The sequence below is a fragment of the Ambystoma mexicanum genome, chromosome 2q (genome assembly GCF_040938575.1).
Source record: "Ambystoma mexicanum isolate Mex_15411 chromosome 2q, UKY_AmexF1_1, whole genome shotgun sequence".
Classification (NCBI taxonomy): domain Eukaryota; kingdom Metazoa; phylum Chordata; class Amphibia; order Caudata; family Ambystomatidae; genus Ambystoma; species Ambystoma mexicanum.
The window spans coordinates 702,987,486-703,013,859 of record NC_090924.1 but is presented as its reverse complement, the minus strand read 5'-3'; the positions used below and the strand labels follow the sequence as shown (position 1 = coordinate 703,013,859).

Genomic DNA, 26,374 nt, shown 5'->3' with positions numbered 1-26,374 from the left:
AACGTTTCTCCACTGGTAGCCAGTGCAATGACTGTAAAACTGAAGAAATGTGAGGCTTCAGACACAAATTAAAAATCATTATGGGTTTAGCATTCTGCACAATGTATAGCTTACATAGCACCGTTTTGGGCACACCAAAGTATGCAGCATTGCAAAAATCCAGAATGGCTATAAATGCATTTACCATCTTAATTGTGTGTGTGTGAGATCTACGAAACATTTTTGCAAGTGAAAAGAAAACGCTGACGACCATACTTATCTGGTAATCCAGGGAGAGCAAACTATCCTGCCAGATGCCCATCTTTCTAGGATACAGCAGGGCATGTTGTGAGTGCCAGAATTCGATAGACCACAGATTGAAGGCTGATGCTAAAGTGGCACTATGAAATTAAGTTGTGAATGAGAAGAAGGGGTTGAATATAACAAATATTCAGCTTCCTGAATATTTAATTTCAGACTATTTAGAATTCATCCAGATACTGACTTGTTCCAAACAATCTTTGAACCTGACTGCTCATATCTTATCCAAGTGCCCCAAATGAAAACCCAGCTGGGTGTCATTTGCATAAATACAAATTGTGGCCTCAAATGACCTGATTGTGGCTGTTAAAGGTCTTGTATAAAAATCAAACCGCAACAGACTGATTGAAGAACCTTCTGGTATGCCTCAAATTCCTATTTTGGAAGATTCAAACGGCGGACGTTTTGCTGATGAGGTTTACCTGAACGAAAAGAAGAAAGCCAAGCTATGGCTTTAGTGCAGATACTGAAAGTATAGAGCCTGGTCAATAAAATAGAATGGTCGAATGTGTCGAAAGCAGCAGTGTGGTCCCACAAAATCAGGTACCCCCGCAATCGTTCACCAGTCGACCAATGTCATCCATTGAGCCACTACCACGAGCTCAGCACTCCGCCCAGGGTGGAAGCCTGCTTGGGCATCATCCAAAAGACATTTCTTCCACAAAGGATTGCAGTTGAGAGATTGAACACCGCCTTTGTAAATTTGCAAGGATAAGGAAGGAAGGAAGGAAGGAAATGGGGTGATGGTGAGATTACCACGTTCCAAAGAAGGTGTTTTGTGCAGTGGCATGATTGTAGCGAATTTCAAACAGCCTGGGATGATTCTTCATTCCAAAGCTGTTTTATCATCTGGTATAAATCTGGCTTTACAAAAGATTTAACCTTTTTTTTATAATCCTGGCTGGGCAGAGTTCATGTGGTGAGCCAGTATTTCGGCAGGCAGCCATAATCTTGGCTAGTAAAGCAATGGAGAGATGCTGAACAGTACAAGCTGCACAGTTCTGGGCAACTCCCACAACCCAAACCCAGGTGAGCGCTGTTCTAGGCCTCACTGGGTAGTACAGGAATTTCATGGCTGACTATGGAACCATAGCCGCCCCTTTCACTGCACTCACCCCTCCAAAGAAGCCTAAAATCGTTCCTTGGTCAGTGAGCTGCAAGAAGGTCTTTTAGGGCTTGAAGGATTCATTTTGCCAGGCACCTGTTCTCAGTTCTAGAGACCTTTCATAGTACAAACTGATGCATCTGACACTAGAATAGAAGTAGTCCTATGTCACCTAGATGAAAAAGCTCATTAGTATGTGTCCGGAGCGGATTCCAGAACACCTGCAATGACCTCTGTAGAAATCTTAGTCGGGGGGTGGGAGATTGGATCAGAGTGGCAAGTTAACCTACCTGTTTCTGTCCACCATGGGGTTACATGGGCGTAATGCCCTCTCCCTAAATCACTCTTTCCTGGCTTTGGTCATTGGAGGCCTGGTGAAGGATCCTTTCCTAGGACTATTCCAAGGACTGCGATTGAGAGACTTTGCTTTCCTAGACTTTAACATTTTCACTCCTGTTAATCATAACCACTGGCATTGCCACTGTCTTCATCAAAACTACCTGTGAAGTATATACTTTGGAACTGGTGACTTTCTGTCACAAGGACCCATACCATCTTAGGGTTGGACTTTAGAAGAGCTCTAGGTATGCACTATGATTATCCTGAAGTGCCCCATATGTTTCTAATGCATCTGAATACTTACCTGTGTTTCACTGGACATTGAATCAAATGCATTTCTATTTCTCCCAAGGTTGAATGTAATATTGGTTTTATTAGTGTTGCTGTGACAATATTAGGCTAAAAGGTTGTACTTCCTTAGTGTATATCAAACTAATGTATATTTTTATACTTGCCTAACTGAAATCAGTAGTGTTGCTCTCTGTGGACGCATGGTAGCTCTGCTACCTTACCGTGATTGCGTTAGACTATTATCTGTCTCTTCCCTGTGCACCATAATAGGGTGGCCTGCCAATATCCTCCCCCAAAGGCTGACAGTAAAGACTGGAGTGGGGTATCTGTACTCCTGCTCTCTATATGGCAGAGTAGAGGCACAGAACACCCCAGCCAAGATTCTCCATTTGGTAAATGTGGACAAGAAATCAAGGCTTAAGCTCTCAGGAGGTGATGCAGGCTTAAGTACAGTATAGTCCCCAAGCACCCACAAAGGAATGTCCACACACTGTTAGTGAAAACACAGTTCTTTATATAAATAGGCTCAAGTTATGCACACAATCACAAAAACCCACTGTTTGCTCAAGATATTCTAAAATGGTAAATATATACAGTTTCTATGTGGTACCACAATTACTCATCGATTCCATTTAAATGCATAAACTGTACTCAGTTCAAATGTCATACAAATCAGTTAATAATGTGAACCAACAATAGACATAGGAGGAAAGCAGGTGGGTTAAGACAATGGGCAGAATACTGGGCCCCTACTGCTAGGCACAGTTCTGTATGAGGATCCCCTACCTGGGCAACCTGTAAATAAAGATATGATACAAGCTTAGTCCATATATTGTTTGTATGAGTCTTATTCCTTCTATAAAGGTTCTATCACCACAATGTACGTGGAAAAGCCGATTTCTTCGATGGGTCATCATCAGATCCTTCTTGAGTGACCCCCCTTAAGGCAGGAGCCACAGATCGTCGATAGTCCTCGAATAAGGTGAACCCTGGCGATGAGTCATCGATGGAAAGGTTCGTTGTCGTCGAGGAAGCAGCTTCGGTTCTGGCGGTGCTAGTTGACGATCGGTCGTGGACATCTTGTGAGGACGAGGCATGCAGTGCCCCTCGGCGTCAATAGTTAGTTGCTGTAAAGAGTCACTGAAGAATTTAGGCCCAGCAAGGACGTCTGGTCGTCAGCGGCTTTGTGGTCTTCGGCTGGCGGGAAACCCACCGGCGGTTTCTCCTTGGCTTGGCAGCCTTGACTTTCTCCGGCAGGGCAAAGCAGTCGGCAGTGCTGTCGAGAGAGTCCTTGGATTCAAATGTTCTTAGGCAATGTAGCGGTGTGGCTCTGGTCGTCAACGGCACATCGTCAAGCTGTCCCCGCTTCTGGGCAACACTGCTTCGACGGGCCTCCAGCAGTTACGGCGATCCTCCGAACCCTGGTCGACGCCGGTGGACGGAATGTCCAGGTGCTTTATTTAGGATTCCTCGGCGGTCCCGGTCTCCGGTTAAGTCTTTCGAGGGCGGGCTTCCAGGGCGCTTTGGCAAAGGTTTAGCGGTCTGCACAATGTTTCATGGTAGCTCGGGGAGAGGTTTCCAAGCCAGGTCCTCCCTCGGATCAGTCCTTGGCAAACTCGACAGCTTTCGGATCGGGTCGAAATAAATGCAGCAGCAAGTAGTCTTCTTCCAGCCAGGCTTCAAGGATAAGCATCAAGTATTAACTTCAGCTTCTGAACGATTTCTAGTAGTGAGAGGCCCCCAGAAATACTTGGAAGAGACGCCTGCTGCAACTCCTGGACTGTTTCTTTGCCCGGTGAAGCTTGCTGAAGTGCTGAATTTGTTTCGACTAGAGAAGCCCTCCAAGGACGACTTCTCCCCTTGAGTTGGTGGGACCAATCAACTCCAAAGTGAACTCATTTAGACATCCTCTCGGAGCTGGCTGTACGTCCGCTGCTGCTGGAACCGAAGTTCCAGGGAGAGGAACACCAAACGGAGTGAATCACTTTTAGGATGGACCCGAGCTGCTGGAAGAGCCACCGGACTCCCAGTAAGCAGGACTGACCAAGCCTGAGTCACCTCAACATAGTGCTGGACCCCCGATGCGAGGATTGTCCTGAGTGGTATCCGTGAGACTGCAGTAGTGCTATTTGCTGAGACGCGAGGAGCTGAAACTGCAAGGTGCCTTTGTCGTTTTGTCACCGACCGTCCCGTTGTGTTGCAGGAGCCCCCAGAAGTCCTCCCTCTTGTCCCCACAACTGAGGCACAGGAACAAAAGGATCTGCAGAGTCACACAGGAACAGAAGCCAGCTGGAACCATTTCTTCTAACCAAAGGTACTGTACAGTGTAAGAGAACTTACCTCTTGTTGTTGTAGCCTTAATTGATCTTGGTTGCTTCTGTAGAGTTGCTTGCATCTTCTTCTAGCCTCCCAGCTTGTGGCCCTACATTGATTCTACTTTTTCTACAAAGACTTCTAAAACATTGTGCAATACTTTTATTCACCTACAAGAAGTGCTTCAGCTCACATAGACTTTTACCCAGTTAACATTGGCTGGCCTGGCTCCCTGAATAACCCTTCTTTCCTCTGACATTGTGTTTTACCTTTCCTTCCAGGAAGGGGTTAATCTACTTTGCATTGGGGTGTTCAAAAGTATTTACCTGCTTCAGAATAATTGTGTGTCGTAGCTGTTTGTCACCTGAGGGTGTAGGAAGGGTCTGTGTGCCATCCCCAATGGGTGTTTGCTTATTTAGAGAAACTAAGAGTGTGGTATTTTGGAGTGTATTTGTGTGTTACTGATATTGCCCCTTCTGAAGAAGGCTTATTCAAACTGACTGTTAAATTAATAATTGTTTAATCAAGAAACCTTGAGTATAAGTGTTTATTTGGAAAGTTGACACTGTGAATCTCTGTGTAACCACCCTACTGATCACATTGACCCGTCTTGAGATAAGTCTGGCTGCTCAGCCACACTACCAACCTGTGTAGTACAGACGTATACCAAAGGTTGGGTTCCTATTACCAGGAGGTCAAGGTTGTTGTAGTGCACCCAATGGGTACTGCTCCAAATCTTGCCTAACACCAATAGGTCTATCTTTATGTGCGGTTAAACATATTACAGAGAATTCTGCAACATTATTGCATTCAGGTTTTCAAAAACTTACTACAAGCTGTTTCAAGACAATTTATCTGCAAATGTAATTGTTTTTGATGCATGGATATTGTGTTGGTGAATACCAAACATCATAATCCTACCACAGACGCGAGAGCATTCTTTCCATGCTTTGCAAAACTCACATGTTCCTCAAATTTGTACATTGTCTTTACACCTGTCTGTTATTGACAACACTTTGCATGAATTTACTGATGAAATTAGATTTTTATAGGAAAACAAATCTCAAAATATACTTTGTGCTCAAATGACTAACTTGCTTTTGCAACCTGTTCTAGTTATCTTCTATATATTGCTTGCTATCATGGACACATCTGTGTATCATTTATTATCTTCTACGCTATCTATTTACCAATTATCTCCGTGGCCGTTGTTCCAAATTGAAGCTAAATGCGTTTTTTTTTAAAATAATGACTATATTCTTCGCTTTGTTAGACTAATATTTGACCTCTTTTCAGCTAAGTTTTTTTCACTTTTTTCTAATTCGTAAAACATTAACTTGATTGAAGTGCAACCATGTATTTTTCACAGCATTCTAGTAGCATGCCAACAGTTTTAGATCTAGAGGCAGTGGCAATCACTTCAGGTTTACTTTTGGCCAGTCATAATCCACTGCAGCACTTAAGATATCAAGTTGTAGCAAAATATGGCATGATTTAGTCTTGGAAAAATCAGATTTGCCTATATTTTATTTTATTTGTTCATTTATTGGGCATTTGTAAGGCTCTTATACTGTAGGAATTGTGTTTAAAAGCGCCCACAAGTCAAAACGAAGGGAACCGGGGATATAAAACAATGGAATAAATAATGCGCAATGAAATGCAAATAACAGCAGTTCTACTAGGCCTCATGAACATTTGTACCGTGCAAGTGCAGATATATATATGGTCCTGCAGAAGGGGAAGTGCGAGAGATCAAGTTAAAAGGGAACAGATAAGTGCGGGGCAGTGACCACCTGGTAAGAGTGGGGTCACCCGCCAGTACAAAAAAGGCATACCGGATGGACACCACAGGTCAGAGTGGGCCCAAAGAAGGGCGGATGCTGTAGCCGATTGGACAGAAGGCCAGGACCCAGTAGGACTACTAAGGGTCCAGTCCACCAATCTCAGCGACTGAGTGGGTTTAGCAGAGGAGGGAAAGAGGAGGAGAACAGGAAAGTCTTGAGATGCTTGCCGAACTTAAGGAGATCCAGCTTAATACCTAGAGAAAGATGGAGGCTATGCCATAGGAGGGAACCCGTTGAGGAAAGAGCCAGAACATTGTGAAAAGTGGATAAAGGGACTGCGTGGGAGCTAGGAGGAGAAGTGGTGATAAATAGTGCACATTGTGAATAATAGGAGGGAGTTAAGCTGATTCCTGCAATAAACCTGAACATACTAAGGGCAGGAAAAGTCTGACTTTTGACCACTTGCTCTTGCCAACAATTGTCCCTCAAGAAAAGGTGTCGGATCACTTTCGGACATTATCTGCTAATCGAGCAATAGATATGAAATTCCCTAAGAGGTTCATGACCTATGAAACATGTTCCTTGTCCTGTACCATAAAACTGCTCCAACTCTAGACAGTGTGTATGATCGACTTATTTCCTCTCTGAGAAATATGAAAATGAGACTAACTGGGCTCCACTGGCATACTGACCAAGACATTTTACTTAATTAGACATAGCTTAAGTGTGACTGTGGTTTATTGGGAAAGATACAGTTTATGCCCATGTTTTCACTCACTGACTGCCTGCATTTACTACTTTAGCTGGATTGGACATGGAACCCATCTCCGATTCATCGGCTTTGCCTCAGCCAAGTATTAATCGAATCTCCCGGCATTTGAGTGAAGAGCAGCTTGATGGGATCCTTAGTCCAGAGCTGGACAAAATGGTCACAGATGGTAAAATGCATAAAGTTACATAATTGTTATACATTGATCATCGTGTTTTGATATTTAATTGTATTTTTTCGCTGGTGATAATGATTTTGTTTAATATAATTTTGCATTTTATTCTGTCTTTTCACAGGTGCGATACTTGGGAAATTATTCAAAATTCCTGGTATGTGCAACCTATTTCTTTTTTACTCTTATTGTATGCTTTTATTGGGAAGGCCTTGAATTAACACGTTCCATTTAACATTGACAGAGCTTGAAGGAAAAGATGTTGAAGACTTGTTTACTGCTGTACTTAGCCCTATAAACTCTCAGCCGCCACCTTTGACACAACTACCTCCACACCCACAACTGATGCCTTTACACTGTCACGGTATGTTTGTTCTCAAATCAATGCTTTTAGATTCAATGCATGGAAAGAAGTTCACAATCCTTAGCTGCATGGAATAACTGTACATGCCGGAGAATAGTTGTATTATTCAGTTTAACGGAGGACCAATCACATTGATGAGTGTAAGGATCACCTTAAAAGAATGAGCAGTTAACTAAATTGTTGATAACACATTTTTTTAAAAAGAAATAAAGTAAAGGAGGTATTGAAAACATTTTCCTCATTGATGTCTTTGAACCATCTATTTTGAAGCAATGATATTTTATACTCCCTAAAGGGAGTAAAATTCGCAAACCTAGTAGTAAAGGTCATTGACAAATGGGATAGAATTACATCTGGGTCTACAGAGGCCGAACATTATTTGCAGGTAGGGATACTTCTGGTGACATTGAACCACGTGTTTCTCTCTAGGAACAGTGATAGTGTCCTTAAATATGAAAGCAAAGCCCCTTGTCAAAAGAGCTAATTTAGCAAAGTTGTGTGCTTTGTTAATGTTCAGCATATTGGTAGTACCTTGATAGTGTGAGAACAATTCATTGATATATTAACCCCTAAGTGCCAAGCCTGGCACTTAAGGGGTTAAAGGAACCTTTGAAGATTATTCAAGCCCTACACAATTCAATAAAAAAAAGCACTAGGACGGTTATTAGAGATGGTAAAGTATGATTGCGGAAATGTCAGCAGGGAGGGCATGTTGGGTACGTTTTTCTGAAGTCCAGTTATGGTTGCATTTTACATTCTCCAGCATGGGGTCTGGCATGGATTCACATGCTTATGAATATTCCCCATCGTCAGGCCGGGAATCCTCAGTAAAAGGTTCCTATGGCTCCCCTGATCATCCTCCCGTAAAGAAGAGAGATAATCATCCGACGCCCCTGCCTCCACATGCGTGTCAGGCACCCGCCCCCGGTGGACCCGGATACGGTCACGGCGTCGACTGACCTAGTCACAGCAGGCAGGTTTTCGCAGCCGAGGGCGTCCCCACCGGATGAGGCGGGGTCATTCCATTCCATGGTCACCAAAGCCTCTGAACTTTTCCAGCTTACGCTCGAGGAGACCAAGAAGGAGGGTTTCCTGTACCAGAGGCGAGATGCCAAAAGGCAGACAATCATGGCGGTACCCCTTCTGGATGACGTGTGGGGGGAGGGCTTGGCCTTCTGGAAGAAGCGGATAGGCTGGAGAGGAAGTGCCGGAGTCTGCACTCAAGTGCCTAAGGTCGCAACCATCGCCAGACTCAGTGGTTTCAGCGGCCGCGAGGAAACGGTCGGCGAACCCTTCCTCGTCCTCAGTCCCTCCGGACAGCGAGGGGGAAGAAAATGGATGCCATGGGAAGGAATGTTCTCAGGCATGGGGTCTTGCATGGATTCAAATACTCATAAATATTCCCAGTCTTCAGGCCGGGAATCCTTGGTAAAAGAAAAAAACTGTTTAACTTACAAACTGTATTTCTCCTCTAAACCAATCGCTGAGCTCTGGGTCATACTGCCCCTAGCCAATGACTGCCCTCTTCCTAAGCCTCTTCTCTGGCATTCTTCAAGTGTTGTGAGACCTACATCGGCTGACAAACGGGGATCTATTTGTTGGTAAATTTCAATGCACATCAAGGACAGAATCGGCTAGAAGGCCATCGGGCCTACTCTGCACTCCAGACCATGTCGGAGCAGAAGGAGGGAAGATCCCTTTTCAAGCTGTGCTCCAGCTGCGGACTGTTGGGAAGAATTTTCATAATGGTGCTAATTCCTCTCTACCTTAGGGACCCACAGCTCTTTTCTGACCTTTGGGACTTTGATCTTTTAATTCTGTTGTTTTTCTGGGTTTATTTTCTTTGGTTATGGAGTTTTAAACGACTCCATAGGCATCATCTTTTCTTTGTTGTTACACAGCACCTTTAGTGCAGTGGCACAGGGATGTCCTCTGGACTTCCCAAGGTGTAAATATCTTCTCTGGGATGAACTACTGTTCCCCCAGAGAATGTAAAGTTAAATTGACTTTACTAGTCTTTTTAAATTCATAGACCCAGCACACACTATCTTCCTATAGAGTGCTGGAGGGGTTTCTTAGTATCCCCTGTGTCTAAACACTATTGTAGCTATCAAAAGCTACCATTTCCGATTGAAATGGCTGGTGGCAATGGTTTTATACTACCATGATTTTTCCCGACTGCGAACACCGGTAGCTAAAAATTGGGGCTGCCATGTTTTTCAATATGGTGCCCAAGACCCCTCTGTAAAAACAGACTCTGGTAATCTTTTTTTGCTGTTTCTTTGTGGAAAGGTCCTTCTGGTGTTTAACTCTGCGCGCCAAACCAGGTTTGTTCCCTTTGTTCGTAAGCCTAGTCGGGAGGGAATGTAAGGTGGCCCTGTATGCGGACGACCTACTGTTACACTTACAGAAGCCTTTGACATCCATACCTAGAGCAATACACTTGATTGAACAACATGGAGAGCTATCTGGCTTCAAGATGAATAGGTCCAAGTCGATTCTGATTCCGTTGCGAGAACCTGATCAGAGTGACACCGAAAGATTCGCCCCACTGGGCCTAATGATTGGAGGTGACACTCTTTGCTATTTGGGAATAAATCTTACAAGGAACTTGGATAAACTATACAATGCCAACTTTCCTCATCTTCTCTCAAGCTTCCGTGCCGATTTAGAAAAGTGGCAAAAACTCACAATCTCTTGGCTTGGTAGATTAAACGCAATGAAGATGATGGGTCTGCCCAAATTTTTGTATCCATTCCAAATGCTCCTGATTCGACACCCAAAACCCTTCTTTGGTGAAGTAAAAAGGGCAATCCTGAGGTTCCTGTGGCAGGGGAAGAAGGCCATAAAAGCATATGAGGTTCTAACGCTGCCCAAAGACGAGGGTGGTGTGGGCCTGCCGGATCTCAAGAAATATTCCGAGGCGGTGCAGCTAAGGGTTCTTGTCCCCATCTGAGAGGGCAGAAAGGGCTCCGATAGATAGATATGGACAATTACAATGTGGCCCCGGTCACAGAATGGCTATGGGTTCCAAGAAATAAGCTACTAAGCAGAATAATGGACTATCTGTTGTTGGGCACCATGTAGCAGATCTGGAGGGAGGGAGCTGACATGCGGGTATCACTTCCTGGCCGTCTCCTTTGAATCATATCTGGGAACCGGGGGTATGAGAAGACATTCCTAACCACGAAAGATTCCAATCTTGGTTTGAAGCGGATCTCAAGAGAATTGGTCAACTCTGGAGGGAGGGCAGGTTTGTCACGATCATAGAACTAGAGGAGGCTCTGGGGATAGGCCATCTTCCGGTCTTTCCCTTCCTCCAGCTTAAAGGAATCTTTGTGAGGGACAAATGAAAGAGAGGGTCCAGAGAGATCTTACCCCCTTTGAACAACTCCTGGATAACAGACGAAATCCAAAAGTTTAATCTCAGCCATGTACAGAGTGCTAATAGATGCTGGAAAGGGGTCAACTGTAGATCTGAAGCTCAGGTGGGAAAGAGATCTCGGATCAGAAATAGGCCCTGACCTTTGGGGGAAAATATGTAAAGGGGCCTCGCAAATATCGATAGCGAGCCAGTGCAAACTGCACGCCATTAAGCTACTCCACAGATGGCAGCATGATTCTTACAGACTGTCAAAGATGTTCCAGTCAACGAGTGCCTGTTAGGGAAAATTCTCATTCTAATTTCCCTTACCTATAGAGTCCCCCAGCAGCTTTGCTGGATTTGAAGGGTTTTTTGTTTTCTCCTCAGAGTGAGACTCTCTTTCCCCACTCTTGGACATTTTTTGCTGTGTGTGTTCTAGGCTATTTTTGTGTTTAATGTCTATGGGGTTTCTCTCACCTCTACAGTAACCATTTTTATTCACGTGTTGCACAGCACCCTCGGTGCAGTGACACGGTTGTCGTAGCGACCCCCAAACATAGACTCCATACCCTGGGACTGACTACGGTTTCCCAGGGCATGTAAAGTCACCATTGGCTTTACTAGTCCCAAATTATTAACAGAAACCAGTACAAACCATCATATTGTGGACGTACTGGTCGGGGCAATTCGATTGCCCCGCGGTCTGTTAGTCGAGGGGGCACGTCTCCGTCCCCCCTGATCGAGTTTTGGCTGGTGGCAGTGGATACTACTTTTTATATTCGACCGGGAATATTTCCCTATGGGATTTTCCCATTGTTCGAGGCTACCAACTTTAATTATTTAATTCTCATAGCCTCGAACATACCGCTGGTTTATTTAATTAATATTAATTTGCCGGTTGGTATTTTTTGCCAGGTCTCGATTCTAAAATGGCGTTTGTGTTCTCTTCTGTGACTCCAACCCAAGGCGAGCCCTTTGTTCCACCTTTTGGCGGGCTTCTCCACAGAAGCCTCCAAAAGTGGTGCCACTCTGTCTGGGTACCACAGAGGGTGTGGGAGGGGGTTTAGGCACCCTGGACTGAGTTACCTTGGTAACTCAAGTCGCACTCTTGTGTGATTGGCCCCAAGTGGTGAGCCGGCCGGCTCACCACTTAGCATGTTTGATTGACAACTAGGATGAGTGAATGGGGGTATGCTGCATAAAAGCAGGGCTTTGGGGACTGGAACTTCAGAAGTCGCCACAGGACCTGAGAATCCGACGAGGGAGAAGCTGAGCCGACCTACCACGAGGACACCACCGGTGGAGCCATGAGGAACCGACTCACCACTTCCCGACGACAGAAGATCTCCCGGCTGGAGAGGCTTCATCCCCTGACTGGTGGGCACAGCCAGTTTACCTTCTTCTCTTCGCCCCCCAGACCGGTCTGTGGTCGAATTGCCCGTGCCAAGCACCCCGGCAGCCGGATAGCCACTTACCACTGGACCGCGTACCAACGGACCGCTCCTTGTACCTGAGAAACTCCACGGCTGGTTTCTTCCCTGGCAGTGCAACAGACTCCTGTCTTCCTCCCCGACGAGATCCTCTCTTCCGCCGGACGAAGCACCAACTTGCATCCGCTGCCAGGACAACTGCCCCCGCTGGAGTATTCTCACCACTTTAAGGTACCGTGTCCGCCAGGCCTCCTTTTCTAAAGATTGCTACAAGGTTATAATAACCCCTTAACCTTCTGGACTGGGCTGGCCGCCTTGACCCTCTAACTGGTCCCTTTCTTTGGTCCAACTCCTTTTTGAACCGTTACAAGACTTTTGTGCACTGCAACTGTGTGACCCTGGACACATTTCGTTTTGATCCTCTTAAAGCGGATCCGGCCTGCTGACTCTTAATTCACGGTGTTACTTTGCCTTCCTCTCTTATTGTGTTCGTGAAAAAGTTTTGGGATCTGTTTCAATTGATTCTCTGCTTTTCTCTCCCTTTTTAAAACAAATTATTAGAGTGCCATCTACGTTAAGCGCTCACCGCTGTCTGAAAATAAGTGGGGCTTTACTGAAGACTTGCCTAATATTCTTTTAAGGGAGTGTATATCTTTTAGTGACCGTGTTTTTGAATTGCTTACTATTAGTGCCTGTGTGTTTTTCTAGATGTGGTTTAAAATAAATAATTATCTCTTTTACACCAAGCCCTGGTAAGTGTTTACTTGTTCTATTGTGTTCTCTTGATTTATTGTGAATACTCTATATACTTCCTAACTCTTCTTGAGGGAAGTCTGACTGCTCAGCCACAGCTACCAAGTGAATCTGTGTGGTGCAGACTACTACCAAGTGGGTTTACTGCCAAACACCTGTAGTCCTAAATCTTTTGCAGTGGTCCCAGAGGGAACTGCACAGGTTTCTGCCTAACACTCTGGTAGGTTTTATTTGCCAGAAGTTTAAAATAACTTATTTCTCGTGTCTTTCTATAAACTCCTAACCCAGGTCAGGGATCCTTTGTTCGTCATTTTGGCGTGCTTCTGCCAAGAAGTCCTCCTTTCGGCGCCACTGAGTCTGTGGTGGGTCCATTGTGTGGGAGGGGGGAGTAGGAACCCTGGACAGGGTTTTCCTCAGCAACCCATGTCGCACTCTATCCTGATAGGCTGGAGGGTCTCCCGCCAAGATGACCACTCGACTGTGTGAGTGACAGGCTGTATGAATGGGGTTCTTTTTGCATAAAAGCAGGATCCTGAGGACTGGAAGAGCAAGACGTCGCCACTGGAACTAAGAAGCCGAAGAGGAGAGAAGCCAAAGACATCTGCAACGACTGAACCACCGGTGAAGCGCTGCTGCAGTGTCTCACCACTTTTCTCCACACGACGAGAGAAGATCTTCATCCGTAAGAGCGTTCTTCCCTTGAGCTGGTGGGGCCAACCAGTTTGCCAATCGCAACATTGTCTTTCACCTTCTGCATCCACCTTTTCAAAATCGGTAACCAAAGACTTGACTGCAGCTACAAGAACATTTTGCTCCTGGGCCCTTGGCCTGTACCACTGACTCTGGCACAGGCCTACTGACTCTGGCTAAATTTGTTAGAACTGAATTCACTAGAGTGCTTCTCAACTAGAACTGTGTTGGTGCACCTACTTCTTATAACCACCCCTTCCTTCCCACTTTCAAACCTTGTGAAGTGCCATTTTGCTCAGTTTTCATTTAAGTATTTGCTATACTGATGTACTGCATTGCCTAAACTGGTTCACAAACTCATGGGAAGTGTTGCTGGGGCCTATAAGAAGATATTTTTATATGACTTGTGTTTTCACTCCTTTGTAAGAAATTGCTAGAGTGCCATTTGTGTTTGGTTTTCACTGTGCCATTTTGCTCAGTTTTCACTCTTGCTCAAACTTGCCTACAATTTAACTAGGGAGTTGTGTATACTTTCTTTGACTGAATTTAACTTGCTTAAGAACTATGATGTGTTTTATTAGTAGTGTATAAAATAAATATATATCTATATATTCCTTTTTAATACAAAGCTTTGGTCAGTGTTTCCTTGTTCCAAAGTGCTGAAGGCCTATTGTGTAAACCCTGACTACTGCTCATCTCCCTCTTGAGATGAGTCTGACTGCTCAGCCACAGCTACCAACTAAATCTTTGTGGTACAGACTGATACCAAAGGGGATTTATTGCTCTCACCTGTAGTCCTAATATTCTGTAGTGCTCCCTAAGGGAACTGCACAGGATTCTGCCGAACAGTCCCCTATGCTGGCGCCAGTGTGGCGAGAAGGCGGACTATTGGCATATGTGGTGGGGATGCCCCTGTGTTAAGATGTTCTGGGATGAGGTCTTGGGATGGATCAGGGAACTGGACGGGATCCAATGCATCAATGGACCCCTCCTCATACTGTTTGAACGGCTAAGGTACAGGAAAAGAGAGTGGACAAATGTGGCCTCCAATATCTGCACAGTGGAAAAGATTACTGCAGCCCTCCACAGGAAATCTACTCAATATGAACTGTTATGGGGAGGATTTGTGAATAATGTCCCGCACCTAAGGGGTTGTATTGTACTAGGATCTAGGAATCCGATCTCAGTGGCTTGATGATCACGCCCAGCGAAACTAATTTACATTATAGAAATGTTTCACCCGAGGAGTCCCAAAATTCATTCTAGACTGTGCTCCAATCAGGCGGCCAAAGCCAGTGACTTGCAACAAACGGGAAAACTGGCCACATGCCACGACCAGGAGAATGATCAAGATCGATAAATGCCAGAGGAGACACCGTTCCACAGGGGGAGCGGGGAGGGCTGTCGTAAAGTCGTCATGGGGCTGTTTGGGAACGGGATGGGAGTGAAAACTTGATATTCATGATATGATCCAAACAATGTTTCTGTAATGTTTAAGATGTGTTTGAAAACCTTAATAAAACAAAATAAAAAAATAATAATTGTAAAATCGGCCAAAGAAGAGTATGACACTCTTAGGCCAGCTAACTCATAAGCCACCAGGCCAAAGGGGCGGAAGCAATTTTTGCCGTTTTCGAGGTCAAAATTCACAAAGGGGTTCCAGTTACGGACAAAGCCAGGGCTCATCCTGTAGAAACAATCAGGGACCGGCTTCACAAGGTTTCCAAAGAGGCCAGCGCATATCTCGTGCCCGGGGGAGGTCCTTGACTTCCAGAGGTGGAGCAACACCTACTAAACAATGACCACCCACTTCAGGTCCCGTCCCATGCCTCTCCAGTAGGAGGGTGATTACACACTTCACCCACGCATGGGGGGAATCACCTCGGATAAGTGGGTGCCCACGACCGTAGCAGGCGGTTATTGCATGAAATTACTTCAGCGACCCTCAAACCATCCCTGCGTCAAAAACCAACCACGAAGGAGCAACAACGCGTCCTTCTGGATGAAGTTGCAATGCTGCAACTCAAGGACACCATTGAAACTTGTCCCAGCGAACCAGGTAAACAAGGGTGTCTATTCAACCTACTTACATGTGCCAGAGAAAGATCCAACAATGCGCCCAGTATTAGACCTACGACCTGCAAACACCGATGTCAAGCCACAAAAATTCTGCATGGCAACGCTACAAGTAATCCCACTGCTAAAGCAGGGCGGACTACATGGCAACATTGGATATGAAAGATGCCTATTTTCATATTTCAATGTTTCCAGCGCACAGAAGATTCTTGCGTTTCAAGATAGCAAACCAGCACTAGCAGTTCAAGGTGCTACCCTTCGGCATATCATCCACTTCAAGGGTATTCACCAAGGTACTGGCGCTGTTGGCAGCACACCTGCGCATGGAGGCACTCCCAGTGTACCCCCCTACCTGGATGACTGGCTGATTATAGGGTAGTCTCCCCTTATTTGCAGGCAAAATACTGAAAGAACTATAAACCTTCTCTTCCAGTTGGGCTTCTCGATAAACGAGAAAAAATCAAGCCTTGTGCCAAACTAGACCAAACAGTTCCTAGGAGCGGTCATAAACACAGAAGAAGGGCTAGCCTTTCCTTCAAAGGAAAGGGTACAAAACATTTTACTGCAAATACCTCAATATGAGGCCGGTTACCAGATAAGCGTACGCAAAGCTGTGAGTTTGCTAGGCATGATGGCATCTTGTATTTACCTGGCCCCATATGCACGTTTGCGCATGCGCCCCATGCAGGAGTGGTTGGCGAAACGGTGGTCTCAGGCAAGAGGTCAGTGGGACAATCTAGTGGTCGTTGCGCCAACACTAGTAGAAGACCTTCGCTGGTGGACGAAGGACAATCTGTTGAAGGGAAAACCCTTCCACAATCCATCAGTGCAAGCAGTGGTAACAGAAGAGTCACTCTCGAGGTGGGGGGCACATCATCTTCATCTCACAGCACATGGTCTGTAAACTTGCATGACAGCACAGAACCACATCAAACTTCTGGAGCTTCTAGTGGTATTCGAAGCACAGCTGACAAATCAGTCAGTACAGATACTAACCAACGGCACCTCGGCACCACTGCATTTTATGTTTTACATTAACAAGCATGGGGGCACACATTCTCCAAGTCCGTCCAAGCCAGCATGGAGAATATGGAAATGGGCACTCAAACGGGGTATGTTCCCATCTTCCCAACATGTTCCAGGGGAACTCAATACACTAGCAAACTCGCTAAGCAGAGATCCCCTACCAGAGGAAAACGAGTGGCAACTAGACACAAATGTTGTAGACCACATCTTCTCACTATTGGGTTACCCCACGCTAGACTTGTTCGCTTCAAAATAAAACAAGCAATGCCCAGACTTCACGTCCAGGTTTCCCCAGCCAGACTCCAAGGGGAATGCCTTATGGATGAGCTGGTCGGGTAGATTTGCTTACACCCCGCCCCCCCCCCAACTCCTCTGAGTAGAGTAGTGAACAGGATTCACAGAGAACACATGACGCTCATCCTAGTTGCTCCCATGTGGGCAAGACAACCATGCTATCCACATCTGCACAAACTGGCGATGTGCGATCCCATCAAACTCCCGTGCCACACCAATTTGCTGAGCCAACACGGGGGAATAACAGTATATCCTCAACCACACTCAATGAACCGGACAGCATGGCTCCTGAGGTCATAGAGTTTGGATATCTAAATCTTCCACTTAGGTGTATGGACATCCTCAAGGAGGCTCGTAAACCTAACTCAAGACACTTTTGTTTCGACAAGTGCAGGAGATTTGTAATTTGGTGCCAGTCTAAACAGATAAACCCTGTAGAATGTACTCCATCCCACATTCTAAAGTAAATGCTCCACTTGTTAGACTCTGGGTTAGTATTCAACTCTATAAAGGTCCACCTGGCAGCTATATCAGCTTACACCATGGTGGAAAGTTCCCGTCAATCAAGCATTCATGGAAGGAGTAAAGAGACTCCATCCTCCAAATGCAAACCCACCACCAGCCTTGGAGCTCAATGTAGTACTCGCAAAGCTCATGGGACCCCCCCTTTGAGCCTATGCATAAGTCAAGTCTAAAACACCTGACGTATAAGACCGACTTTTTAGTGGCTATTAAATCCATAAGAAGGGTTAGTGAACTTCAAGCATTTTCAGTGCAGGACCCATTCTTTGTCATCCACAGGAATAAATTGGTTTTACGAACACACCCTGGGTTTTCACCCAAGTTAATTTCCATATTCCACGTGAACCAATCCATTGAGCTACCGGCCTTCTTCCAGAACCCTACAAACTCAACTGAGAAAAAAACTCCATACACTAGATGTAAGGAGGGCAGTCCTTTACTATGTAAACAAGACCAGATAGCTTAGAAAAACAGACCAACTGTTTGTCTCAGTAGCAACTGGTCGAGAAGGATACCGCATTCCAAAAATTTCATCACCAGATGGATAGTCAGATGCATACAACTATGTTACTCCTTATCAAGCAAAACACTGCCTTTCACACAAAGAGCTCACTCCACAAGGGGTACAGGAGCTACTTTGGCTTTCATCGCAAATGTCCCGCTGGGCACCATTTACAAAGCAGCTACATGGAGCTCAGTACATGCTTTGACTCAGCACTACTGCATTGACACTCATTCAAAAGCAGATACACAGTTGGGACGGATGAGGCGGGTGGAACTGATGAAGTGAGTAAAAACACATGGAACAAAAATCGAATCAATAAAAAGGATGGAACAAATGCAACACACTAAACAGATGGGAAGGATGAAACGGACCAACAGACAGCCTCTGAGGGCGACTTTGTAGAAAATATTCTCAAAGGGAAGTCTCCCACTAGCCAGGCTATTCCGCTACTCAATTCAATAAAGAAATGTCTAGCTCTATCTTTATTGTCACCCTCACTCACAAGGGCAGTCAACCCTCGGGTTGAAAAATAGTTTCTCCCCGTTCCATCTGACCCTATGTACGCCACTCCATATTACCTGGTTGTTGCAACCACTAGAAAGAGGGCAGGGGTTCCACTATCCACAGCGGAAGCTCCCCTGATAAAGATTGCAAAAATCGTTATGCTCTAGGAATGTGCATTTCTACATGTGTGGCCTATTCTACCTGAATAGCTAATAATACAACTCTCCTCGCTAGTTACAGCGACGTCCAATGGGGCCTGTGGAAGCAAGGCCTTAAAGAGGTCAGAGAGCCCATGCGATCACGCCTATTGGTGGTCGTGACTGAGGGCAGACAGGTGACCCCTAATATTTTAAAGAACACTCTTGATGCTGCTGAGAATGCGGGACATACTCTAGCCCAGCAGAGTCTTTTTAAGAGACGTGCCTGGCCGAAGAACTCTGGCTTCAAACCAGAGACTCTGGCCTATCTGATTAACAAACCTGTCGAAGACTCCAACTTATTTGGCAAGGCTGTCGACGCCTTGGAGACTGCTAAGGAAGAGCATGAGACACTCAAGTCACTCAACCAAATCACGACCAAGCCCTTCAACCAGCGAGGAGGCTCAGGTTCTCGCTGCTCTTTTGCTGTCAGTCTTCCTCAAGGTCTTCCCCATAATAAATATGGCTCTGGAAGTACCCAATGGTCCTCCAGCCAAGGCTAATCTGGAAACAACCAATACCAGCAGAGAGGGCAACGCAGAGGCATGGGTAGAGGCAGGAACTCTACTCCACAAGGCTCCCCAGCCTGCACCGCAAAGTCACTCTCTGGTTCGAGTCCCCTACCATGGCTCCCTGGTCGGGGGACGTCTGCCATTTATCAACTCATGGGATGGGATCACAGTAGACCAGTGGGCGTTAAAGACAGTCGCCCACGATTACTGTATCGAGTTCCACCTCAATACAACCCACCGAAGAGCAGACGCTGATCACCAGCAAATACTGTTGGAAGAGGTGCAGATCCTTCTGGAAAAGGGCGCCGTAGAAGTCGTCCCCATTTACCATGTAAACAAGGATATTTATTCAGTGTACTTCCTTATAACCAAAAAGGATCTCCCCATGCGCCCTGTGTTAGACTTGCGCCCAGCGAACAAGTATGTCAAACCGCAAAAATTTAGAATGACAACATTGCAGGCGGTAATCCTGCTGTTGCTGCAGGGGGATTACATGGCCACATTGGATATGAAAGATGCATGCTTTCTCATTTCTATGTTAGCAGCGCACAGAAAGTACCTAAGGTTCATGATGGAGGACACCCACTATCAATTCAAGGTTCTCCCCTTCGGCATTGCCTCAGCCCCAAGGGTGTTAACGAAGGTACTGGCGGTAGTAGCTGCTCACCTGTGCAGGCTGTCCTTCCCAGTCTATCCTTACCTCAATGACTGGTTAATAACTGGGTATTCATACGGACCATGTGTTAGGCAGAAACCTGTGCAGTTCCCTTGGGGAACACTGCAAAAGATTTAAGACTACAGGTAGAGCAGTAAACCCCTTTGGTAGCAGTCTGTACCACCCAGATTTACCTGGTAGCTGTGGCTGAGCAGTCAGACTTCTCTCAAGAAGAGTTAGGCAGTATGTAAAGTATACACAATATGTACCAAAACACAATAGCACAAGCAAACACTGACCAGAGCTTGGTTTCAAAAGTATATAGTTATTTATTTAAAATACACATAAGTTAAAAACACTCTAGCAAAAATATAGTAAAAGCACTTCAACACAGTTATAATGAAAGTAGATTCAATCCTTTCTCCTATCTAGACAACTCTAAGTAAACACCACTTAATTAAAACAGAGGTGAGTGCTTAACGTTAGATGACACTCTAGTAGTTTCCAAGAAAGGGAGAGAAAAAGCAGAAATGGGTTAGACACACCACTCTAAGGTCCAGAGCACTTGCAATAGGCTTAAAGAAGAATAAAGTCACAGGTGAGCAAAAGTCACTAGGCAGGGCCCACTCTTAGAGTAGCCGGAGCGAAAATGTGCCCAAGATCACACTGTTAGTTAGAGATTCAAAGTCTTGCAAAGAGTCAAAAAGAGGTTAGAGTGGCTCAGAAAGTTTAGCCAAAGTGTCCCAGGCACTCCCAGGTTCGAAAGCCGGGGACTAAATCTACCCCGTACAGTCGGTAGCAAGGGAAGCCAGGCAGAACACAGTACCTTAAGCGGAAAGGATCCTCCAGCGGTGGCAGTTGTTCCAGGCAGTGGCAGCAGGGCTCGACGTCGGTCAGGGGAGAAGAAGTTCTCGCTGAAGAGCAGAAGAAGAGGGTCGTTGCACTGCCCGGGAAGAAACCAGCCGCGGAGTCCTCCGGTTAAAGGGTTGGTACCGACTTTCGCGGTATGGGGGTAAAGTGTGGTATTCCGGTTGCCGGGGTGCTTGGCACAGGCAAGGCGGCCACGAGATACCTCAAAGAACGGAAAGAAGGCGAAAACTGGTTGTCCCCACCAGTTAAGGGAAGGAGCCACTCCGTTAAGAGTTCTCCTCGGTCGTCGGGAAAAAGTGGTGAGACGGTTCAGCAGGGCTCCACCGGGTGGTGTCGTCGAAGCAGGTCGGCTCAGCTCTTCCCTCGTCGGATTCTTGGTCCTGTGGCGACTTCTGAAGTCCCAGTCCCCAAAGCCCTGCTTTTATGCAGCAAACCCCCATTCACCCAGCCTAGCTGTCACTCAACCATGCTAAGTGGTGAGCCGGGCGGCTCACCACTTGGGCCAATCAGGACGGAGTGCGACTTGAGTTACCAAGGTAACTCAGTCCAGGGTGCCTAAATCCCCCTCCACCCCTCCTAAGTACCCCAGACAGAGTGGCACCACTTTGGAGGGCTTCTGTGGAGAAGCCCGCCAAAAGTGGAACAAAGGGCTCCACTTTGGGTCAGAGTTACAGAGGCGAACACCAACGCCATTTTAGAATCAAGTTTTGGCAAAAAGTCCCAACCGGAGTTATAAAAATAAATATATAAACCGGCGGTATGTTTAAGGCTACCGTAAATAAATAATTAAATGTGTTAGCCTAAAACAATGGGAAATCCCATAGGGAAATATTCGCGGTCGAATATAAAAAGTAGTTTCCACTGCCACCAGCCAAAACTCGATCAGGGGGGACGGAGACGTGCCCCCTCGACTAACAGACCCTGGGGCAATCGAATTGCCCCAGCCAGTACGTCCACAATATGATGGTTTGTACTGGTTCTGTTCAGGATTCAAGACTAGCAAAGTCTTTGGTGACTTTACATGCCCTGGGAGACAGTAGTCAGTCCCAGGGTATGGAGTCTATGTTGGGGAGTCCCTAGGACACCCCTGGGTCACGGCACAGAGGGTGCTGTGTGACCCACATCACAAAAATACATGAGGCCCTATGGAGTAAGAGACCCCATAGCCCATTCAACACAAGGTTTAACCAAGAAAACACACTTCAACATGTCCAAGAGTGAGGGTAAAAGAGTCTCACTCTTGGCAGGAGAAAAAAATTAAACCCCAGAAATCCAGCAAAGCTGCTGGGGGACTCACTAGGTAGGGAAATTCAGCCTAAACAGAGAATTCTCCCTAACACTCGCCCCCCCCAGACTAAGGGACAGGAGGATTTAATCCACTCCTGGATGAACCTCATACCTCTAGTCGATGATATACATCCTAGAGAGTCCATCAGCATTTTGATGGTGACACCCTGACCTGTGCTCAATGGTGAACTCAAAGGTTTTCTTTTGTAAGCTAACGGACCTACAGACCCTTTGAGGAACATCAGTCTTTTTGTTATAGGGGATCTGGTTGACCAGTCCCTCAGAAGTTGGTACAACTTCTGAACCTATGTTAGGCTTTTTCAAGGGGTCCTTATAAAGGATTCCCTTAGATCTAGAGGGGCCTCCAAGGTTCCTCACCACCTCTCTTGTGGGAGCAGGTTGGGTCTTAGGCCTCTTGGTTGGAGGGGTTGGGGTTAGGCAATGTACCTGCTTCCCCTTCCTCTTAGATCTACCCTTACCTATTTTAGGAGTTCCCCCCCTAATATTAGGATTTGAGTTGGGGTCTTCAGTAGAAGGTCCAACAGTCTGAAGGTTTTTGGCCTTAGACTTTTCTTTTCTGGTTTTCCACCAGCACTGAGAATTACCAGTTCTCTCGGGTCCAGATAGGGGCCTAGTTGGTCTATCCACCTCTTCCTCAGAAGCAGGGGGAGTCAGAGACTCTGAGACTAGGGGAACAATGATGGAGCTTGGTTGGGGCTCCCATGTTCCTAGCATACTATCCGGAAAGGTGCCTGGGTCAGAGGTCAACTTACTAAACCCAGGGCTTGTAGTGGGGTTCTCAGTAGAGGGTCCCACAGGCTTAGAAGGGTCCTTCAAGGTAGCCTTTCTAGCCAATTTGGTTAAGTTCTGCTTCTCCATACTGGGAGGCCTGGGGGTATGTGACACTACTCCTAGAGTTCTTAGGTCATTCCCTAACAGGACCTTCCCAGGTACCTCAGCCTGAACACTGACAGGGATCCTTACTGTCATGTTGTTACATTGAATGAGGGCTGGTAGAATAGGAACCATTTGGACAGGGCCTCCAGACATCCTAGTGGGACCTTTGGGTGCTTTGGCCACATCTTCAGGTTGAAAGAAGCTTTCATCCACTACTGTTCTGCTGGCCCCAGTGTCTCTCCTGGCAGGAGTATCCTGGCCATTGACAAGAACACTGTCCACATAATACACCTTAGAGTTAACAGGTAGGGAGTTATACACAACCCTATTCTGGGGACTAACCAGACCCATAGGCTCTAAGTTTACAGTTGCTTGAAGACCCAAGGGTTCTTCAGCAAAGAGTTCAAAGTGGGCACTAGCCATCTGTACTTCATCCTCAGGAGTGAAGGCTAAGGAGACTGTGCTGATCCCTGCAGGTTTACCCTTGCACTTGGGATCTCCTTTGACATGGTCAGTACCCTGACAGACATAGCATTGTCCAAATGCTCTATGGAAGGGTGGCTTGTTCTGACCTCCTTCTGGCTTGTGGCCAGAAGGTACAGTAGCCTGACTAGGTTTCCCATGTGGCTTACCCTGGTTATTTTGTGGTTTGGGGCCCTCTTTGGGATAGGAATTATTAGAATTCTCTTTGGAGTCTTTTTTAGGCTGTTTCTCCCCATCCTTCTTCTGAGTTACCCCAGAATCCTTGTGAGTGGCCCTGTTGGCAACCCACAAGTCAGCAGCCTTAGCTAGTTTCCGGGAATCTAATTCCTTGGAATCAGCCAAGTGTTGTCTGAGCTCAGGAGAGCAGGCATCATAAATAGTCTCCAACATAAACAAATTCTTCATACCTTCATAAGTGTTCACCTTGTAACCCTTAATCCATCCCTCTAAGTTTTTCAAACATTCACTCACCCAGGTAGCCCAAGGGGTACCATCATGCTTTTTGAGGCTCCTAAACCTCTTAAGATACTGGGAAGGGGTCTTCCCAAACCTAGCTATCAAAGCTAGTTTCACACATTCATAGTCCTTCCTATCCTCCTCCCCCATCTCCATTACCACATCAGTGGCAACAGGGGGAAGCCTAGAGAACAACCAGGTGAGTAAGTCATTTCCTGTGATGTTCTGGAGCCCATGATTATATTCAAACAGAGACAACCAATCCAACACATCCAACTTAGGCTCATACATACCAACCAATTCTTTAGGCATCCGGGGTCTTTTAGGACTGGAACTTCTAGAGGAGCCAGAGAGAGAAACATTCTCAACAGATAATTTCTTCATTTCTAAGTCATACTTGAGCTCCATTTCCCTTAGCCTTAGTTCTTTGTCAGTTTGAGCATTAAGTTTCTTATACTCCAATTCTAGCTTCATTTTCTCCAGTTCAAAGTACTGAGGACTAAATGTGGGACCTGGTAAAGGTCCAGTAGGTACAGCAGGTAGAGCAGGCAGAGGCCTAGGGGGGACAGTTACAACAGCCTCACCCTCCTCTTCTGACTCTTCCTCAGAAACATCAACATTTTGCTCCATGTTAACTTCAACACTGTCATCTACAGTTGCTGGAGTGGTAGGTTCCTCTGAACCATCACCCAGACTTTGGTTAGCTAACAATCTTTCAATCAGCTCCATTTTCTTGCCCTTAGTCAGGAGATCCTTATGTTTACAGAGCACTCTTAAACAATCAGCAGTTTTGGCTGCAAGGGACTCTTGACTATAGCTTTCTATAACTGACATGTTAGAGGTTTTACTTTTTCAGTGCTAAGCTTTGTGGTTAGTTGCACTAAGGTATCTAAAGCACAATAAAATGTATACTCAATACAAATCCCACCGCTGTACACCAGTGTTAGGCAGAAACCTGTGCAGTTCCCTTGGGGAACACTGCAAAAGATTTAAGACTACAGGTAGAGCAGTAAACCCCTTTGGTAGCAGTCTGTACCACCCAGATTTACCTGGTAGCTGTGGCTGAGCAGTCAGACTTCTCTCAAGAAGAGTTAGGCAGTATGTAAAGTATACACAATATGTACCAAAACACAATAGCACAAGCAAACACTGACCAGAGCTTGGTTTCAAAAGTATATAGTTATTTATTTAAAATACACATAAGTTAAAAACACTCTAGCAAAAATATAGTAAAAGCACTTCAACACAGTTATAATGAAAGTAGATTCAATCCTTTCTCCTATCTAGACAACTCTAAGTAAACACCACTTAATTAAAACAGAGGTGAGTGCTTAACGTTAGATGACACTCTAGTAGTTTCCAAGAAAGGGAGAGAAAAAGCAGAAATGGGTTAGACACACCACTCTAAGGTCCAGAGCACTTGCAATAGGCTTAAAGAAGAATAAAGTCACAGGTGAGCAAAAGTCACTAGGCAGGGCCCACTCTTAGAGTAGCCGGAGCGAAAATGTGCCCAAGATCACACTGTTAGTTAGAGATTCAAAGTCTTGCAAAGAGTCAAAAAGAGGTTAGAGTGGCTCAGAAAGTTTAGCCAAAGTGTCCCAGGCACTCCCAGGTTCGAAAGCCGGGGACTAAATCTACCCCGTACAGTCGGTAGCAAGGGAAGCCAGGCAGAACACAGTACCTTAAGCGGAAAGGATCCTCCAGCGGTGGCAGTTGTTCCAGGCAGTGGCAGCAGGGCTCGACGTCGGTCAGGGGAGAAGAAGTTCTCGCTGAAGAGCAGAAGAAGAGGGTCGTTGCACTGCCCGGGAAGAAACCAGCCGCGGAGTCCTCCGGTTAAAGGGTTGGTACCGACTTTCGCGGTATGGGGGTAAAGTGTGGTATTCCGGTTGCCGGGGTGCTTGGCACAGGCAAGGCGGCCACGAGATACCTCAAAGAACGGAAAGAAGGCGAAAACTGGTTGTCCCCACCAGTTAAGGGAAGGAGCCACTCCGTTAAGAGTTCTCCTCGGTCGTCGGGAAAAAGTGGTGAGACGGTTCAGCAGGGCTCCACCGGGTGGTGTCGTCGAAGCAGGTCGGCTCAGCTCTTCCCTCGTCGGATTCTTGGTCCTGTGGCGACTTCTGAAGTCCCAGTCCCCAAAGCCCTGCTTTTATGCAGCAAACCCCCATTCACCCAGCCTAGCTGTCACTCAACCATGCTAAGTGGTGAGCCGGGCGGCTCACCACTTGGGCCAATCAGGACGGAGTGCGACTTGAGTTACCAAGGTAACTCAGTCCAGGGTGCCTAAATCCCCCTCCACCCCTCCTAAGTACCCCAGACAGAGTGGCACCACTTTGGAGGGCTTCTGTGGAGAAGCCCGCCAAAAGTGGAACAAAGGGCTCCACTTTGGGTCAGAGTTACAGAGGCGAACACCAACGCC

At 46.1% G+C, this 26,374-nt stretch overlaps 1 protein-coding gene across 7 annotated transcripts in view; it reads left to right on the top strand.

The window, feature by feature from the left end:
* Positions 1-26,374, top strand: part of KMT2C (lysine methyltransferase 2C) — a 2,745,351-nt gene that overhangs the window by 1,353,255 nt on the left and 1,365,722 nt on the right. For all 7 annotated transcript variants that reach the window (XM_069647923.1, XM_069647922.1, XM_069647921.1 and 4 more), the window contains 3 exons: positions 6,936-7,070; positions 7,198-7,230; positions 7,318-7,437. In XM_069647923.1, coding sequence (XP_069504024.1) covers positions 6,936-7,070; positions 7,198-7,230; positions 7,318-7,437 — 288 coding nt within the window. The remainder of the gene's footprint in view (positions 1-6,935; positions 7,071-7,197; positions 7,231-7,317; positions 7,438-26,374) is intronic.